General features: G+C 48.1%; 1 protein-coding gene across 1 annotated transcript in view; it reads left to right on the top strand.

Annotated features, from left to right (window-relative positions):
* LOC112551378 (C-type lectin domain family 7 member A-like) overlaps positions 1-4,021 on the top strand; it is a 37,819-nt gene extending 33,798 nt beyond the window's left edge. The window contains exons 7-10 of the mRNA XM_025212110.1: positions 498-605; positions 1,341-1,483; positions 1,987-2,129; positions 3,886-4,021. Coding sequence (XP_025067895.1) covers positions 498-605; positions 1,341-1,483; positions 1,987-2,129; positions 3,886-4,021 — 530 coding nt within the window. The remainder of the gene's footprint in view (positions 1-497; positions 606-1,340; positions 1,484-1,986; positions 2,130-3,885) is intronic.
* Positions 4,022-4,612: the final 591 nt, after the last annotated feature.

Raw genomic sequence — 4,612 nt, 5'->3', positions numbered from 1 at the left:
ACTCTTTCCTTTGTCCTCTATTGAGATGAAACCTGACTCGTCTATGTCCCCTATTTTTCTGTTGTAGAGAAATATAGAGGACATAAAGGTGTCCGGTTTCATATCAATAGAGGACAGAGGACAACCGGACTGTCCTTCGCTGATGGCCACCACCCTATACAGCTTCAAGGCAGCCCCCAAGGAGATCCTGGAAGCCTGTGCAGCAATTACTCTAATACTTCTAAGACAAAAACATCTAAGGAGCTTGGGGGCCTTGGCTACCTTTTAGACCTCTATATGGAACGCTAAGAAAGTGGGTTGGAAGGCAAACTGGCGGCAAACTATCGAGAAGGGCCCAATTTGAAAAATCATCACATTCCTAGTGGAAAATGGCTCCACCATTTGATGGAGCACAACTAGGACTTGTGAGTCACCATGACACAGAGAACATTATGGCTACAAATTTCTGCTGAAGCCTGTATCACAGCAGATGCTATTGAGCTGTTCTGATGTTTCAGTCATGGAGTTGAGCCAAGAGAAGGAAAACCGCATCCAGTGTCCGGCGTCTTGTCCAGAACCAAACACACGTGTTCCAGGAAGGCCACAGGATCAACCTCCTGACAACGGTAAATTGTGGGGAGGGAGATGCTGTCAGGACAGGCCCAAAAGTACATGTGGGGCTGCTCTGGCCCGGCAAAGTGCCATTTCCCTTACCAAATAGGTGTGGGCCTTGGATAAGGGTGACTGCATGGTGGTGCTGTCACAAGGTCCAAAAAAATGTTCTGAAAAGGCATGAATAAAAGATTGTGCTCTCCTGGTCTGGTACTTTATTTCAAAATTGAAAAGCAGTAGCCAAAAAGGAGAAAAATAATGGAAATTAAATGGAAATGTTTCAGATTACATGAATGAAATGTTCAATTGATGAATACACAAAATATATTGGGTTTTTGTTTTAATGATTTTTTAGGAGTTTGCCTTATGTCTGAATTTAGGAAAGGTGCTCCTGTCCCCTGCTCACCTTCCATACTAGGGACAAGCTCTCACCTCCTTAGTTTAGTCTGGGCTGAAGGGATTGGTCTGACCTCAGCCAAGATGCGGCGGGTCGGGCTTGTCCCACAGACAGGCAAAGAAGCCAGCACCTGGTGTTCCCTGCATGGCGGCAGCTGTGCTCCTGGATGGGAAAGGTCCATCCCCATTTTGAGATGTAGGGCAGGAGCTCCCCTCACCATAGGGCCCATGAGATGCAAATAGTTGAAGTGGAGGAACATGGTGGGTGTGAAATTCCCTTGTTCCTGATGGCAGTGTCTCTAGCATGGGAGCAGTCAGGGAATGCGGTGAGCTGATGCAGTGTGTTGTTCCAGAAGAGAAGTGTCCGGGACGGTGGAGTCACAGCGAGAGCAGGTCCTACCTCTTTTCTCCTGAAAAAAGACCTTGGGGGCAGTGTAAATCCTCCTGCAGTTCTCACTCTGCCAGCCTACTCATGATTGACAGCCAAGAAGAGCTGGTGAGACCATGTTACTTTTGACATATTGATGCAAACCAGTGAGTGAATAGAATCAGGCAGGAGTCAAGCCCTGGGGGTGGGCTTCAGTGACCAGGTGCTGACCAGGTAAAGCCAAGAGTGGGGCTCTGAGTGCTGGGGGGTGTGTGAATGAGCAAAACACCTTGGAGGTCTCTGTGACTGGAAATTAATCCGTGGGTGGCTTGTACATTTATAGGCTTAATTGTATTTCCATGTCTCGTGTTTCTGTTTAGATGTGTGTGTGTGTGTGTGTGTGTGTGTGTGTGACAGGTACTAGAGCACTACCTGGAGGGTGCTTGAGATTCACTATGCCTGTACTGGCACAGGCCCTTAGGCAGGTGCAGGATATGAAGCCTGTCTACAGAGATAAACTCTATAGAGAGGTCTTCAGGGATACTGTGGAGGGAACTCCGGGCACACTGATGGTGCAATTATGCACCTGAGACATCTCACTTTCTTTCGCATTTAAACCTGTTCTCATGTAGGACTTCATCAATACAGAGTCATTTCTTTATTCTGAATATCGGGGAAGCGCTCTGTACTACTACCCATTCTGGACTGGATTGTCATACAACTCTGAAACAAAGAAGTGGGTCTGGGCGGATGGCACAGCTCTCTCTCCTGGCCTGTAAGTCTGCGTTATTAGGGTATCCATAATTCTGCAGCAAAATGCAGCACAAGCCCCTGGGTGTGATTCACCATGGGACTGAGGGCCTCAGACAGGTCCAATAAACAGTGCCATGAATTTCATCATAGACTCAGTGAGTGAAAGGCCCCAGCTCACAGCACAAGACAGAACTGGCCCCAGGTATTTGGACACTTACAGTCAGGTGGTGGTGGAGAAAGGCAGTGTCACTCTCCTGTGTCCTGTGGGCTACAGCTGGACACATTGGACCAGCACGTGTGGATAAGGCACTGGTTGGCTTAGGATAGCATGTGTGGAAAAGGCACTTGTCCATCAGCCTCTGAGGGACTTTCTGCTGGGCTCAGCTCATACAGCATGAGGGCCCCATCCCTCCTGAAGAACTTAAGAAGTGCTGTACTGGGTCAGACCAATGGTCTACCTAGCCCAATATCCTTGTCTCTGGTGGTGCTAGACAGGGGGAGCACTGACCTAGATCTTTCTAGAGTATCTTTATCCTAGTCAATATCCTCCCTGCCATGCACCATTTCTTGGGTTAGAGATGCCAGCAGAAACATCTTCAGAGATGCCCGAGGAAAGATCATGAAACACTATGAGCTGTACACAGGCTATGTGTGTTAGAGGCATAAGACGCACAGTTTTCATCCTTGGCAAACTCTGTGGGAGAGTGGTGGTGGAAATGCTCAGGAGTCTTACTCATGGCAGGGACTCAAAAACAGTCCTTGGCTGCTGCTGCTACTGCTACTGCTACTGCAGAGCAGTGTGCTGGCCTCAGTTGTAGCTCTTACAGCAGCAGCAGGGTATCTGCCCCCACTACCATGGGGCTGCTCTTGCAGCTGGGGGACAAACTCCAGCGGAAGTGGGGGTGAATTCTATCTCTCCTTCTCAGTTGGCTTACAGGGCTGGTGCCCCAATCACCCACCACAAATTATACTACTGATGTGTGTTACAGGAAACATGAAGGTTATAGGAAACCTTCAGCAGTGTACAGGGACTAGTTACTGTATCTTTGTGAAGCCTGGTGACTGACATAGCTCATAAGTCCAAGAGCACAGAGGTGGAAGAGTTATGACAGCTGCTCTCTGCCTTAAAATTGCTTTTCTTCCCCTCAAACTGTCCATATTAAGGACCATTCCCATGTTTCTTTCAGACCAAATCGCCACAAGAAAGAGCAGCCATTTGGGATCGCTCAAGGGTTGGCAGTTTCAGATTCTGGGAGATGGGTTAGTTGGAAGAGGGAAGGCTGGTGGATTGCAAGTAAAGGATACACTGGTGATCCATATGATACAGTAATTTATCTCATGGTGGATAGTGTCTGCGCTTGTGCAGTCTGTGGATAATATATGGGAGTGTGCAGAGCAGAGACACCTCTGACAGCACTTTTTAGTTGTAGGAAAGGAAGTAAAAAACCCTCCATTCTGCAGATTTGATTCCAGGTGGACTTTCTGGAAATTCAAAGTTTTTCTTAAGTGAAGTGTGGTCTGCAAACAGGGTTGACTACCTGTCACATGGTACAAGACAACTTGTCTTGTACCATGTGCCATGAGAGTGCAGGGGTCCTGTGCTGGGAGATTTTCCTCTGACACATTTATCCTTGAGTATCTCTGCCCTTCCTTATTTAGGCTGTTGTCTCAGTGTCCCCTGCTGTCAGTACAAACAGGGCAGAGAGCTGGTCAAGTGTCACGGTGCACTGAGTTTGGGAGGATGGGTGTGACTTGTAAACTGTGATTTTTCATTCTAGGATTCAGCTCCCAGACCACAGTCGTGGAAATTATGCAGGTGGTGGCTGTGTGTATGTCCAAGGTGTGGCATTTAAGATGGGCAGGTGTGAAGAAACTCAATTCTGCATTTGTGAGAAGATTAAAGCAGCAGGATAAAAATAAGTGCATTGACCCAGAGATGGGTGATGCAGGGACTGATCATTGATGAGGGAGACCGCTTTAGCAGAGAGGGAAACATGCAGCTGCGGAAATGAAATGGACCCACCTGAAAACAGCCTGATTTCTTGTGCTGTCATTTGCAGGGAGAATAGTAGAGACCTGAACTACATCATGGGACCTTGGTACTACCAGCCTGGGGCATTCTGGGATAGACGCCGACAAACCTCAAGTCTTTCTGCCTCCTCTATCATTTCACACACGTAATTTCATTGTATTTCATTTCACACACGTGTAATCTCTGTCCCCCACAGCCCAGCTGCATCTGCTGGAGCTAGCAGAGTTCAGTCCTTCTACTTCCTTCACACCTTGTCACCTAGGCTCTGTGATGGGTTTGTGGGTTGTTGGCAACTACATGAGCAACAGCCATTGGTCTGTATGGCTAGAGCAGGACTTCATAGGCACATGGATATCACCCACAATCCCCAGTGACTGCCTTCCCCAAGCACAGGTGCCTCCTATTGTATACAAGGAAGAGTCTGGTCCAGCTGAACTGTAGGAGCCTTGAGGGCTGGGCTTTCCTGAGGTCTC

The sequence above is a fragment of the Alligator sinensis genome, unplaced genomic scaffold (genome assembly GCF_000455745.1).
Source record: "Alligator sinensis unplaced genomic scaffold, ASM45574v1 scaffold21_1, whole genome shotgun sequence".
Taxonomy (NCBI): Eukaryota; Metazoa; Chordata; order Crocodylia; family Alligatoridae; genus Alligator; species Alligator sinensis.
Note: the sequence above shows the minus strand (reverse complement) of the source record. Positions and strands in the feature narration are given on the sequence as shown.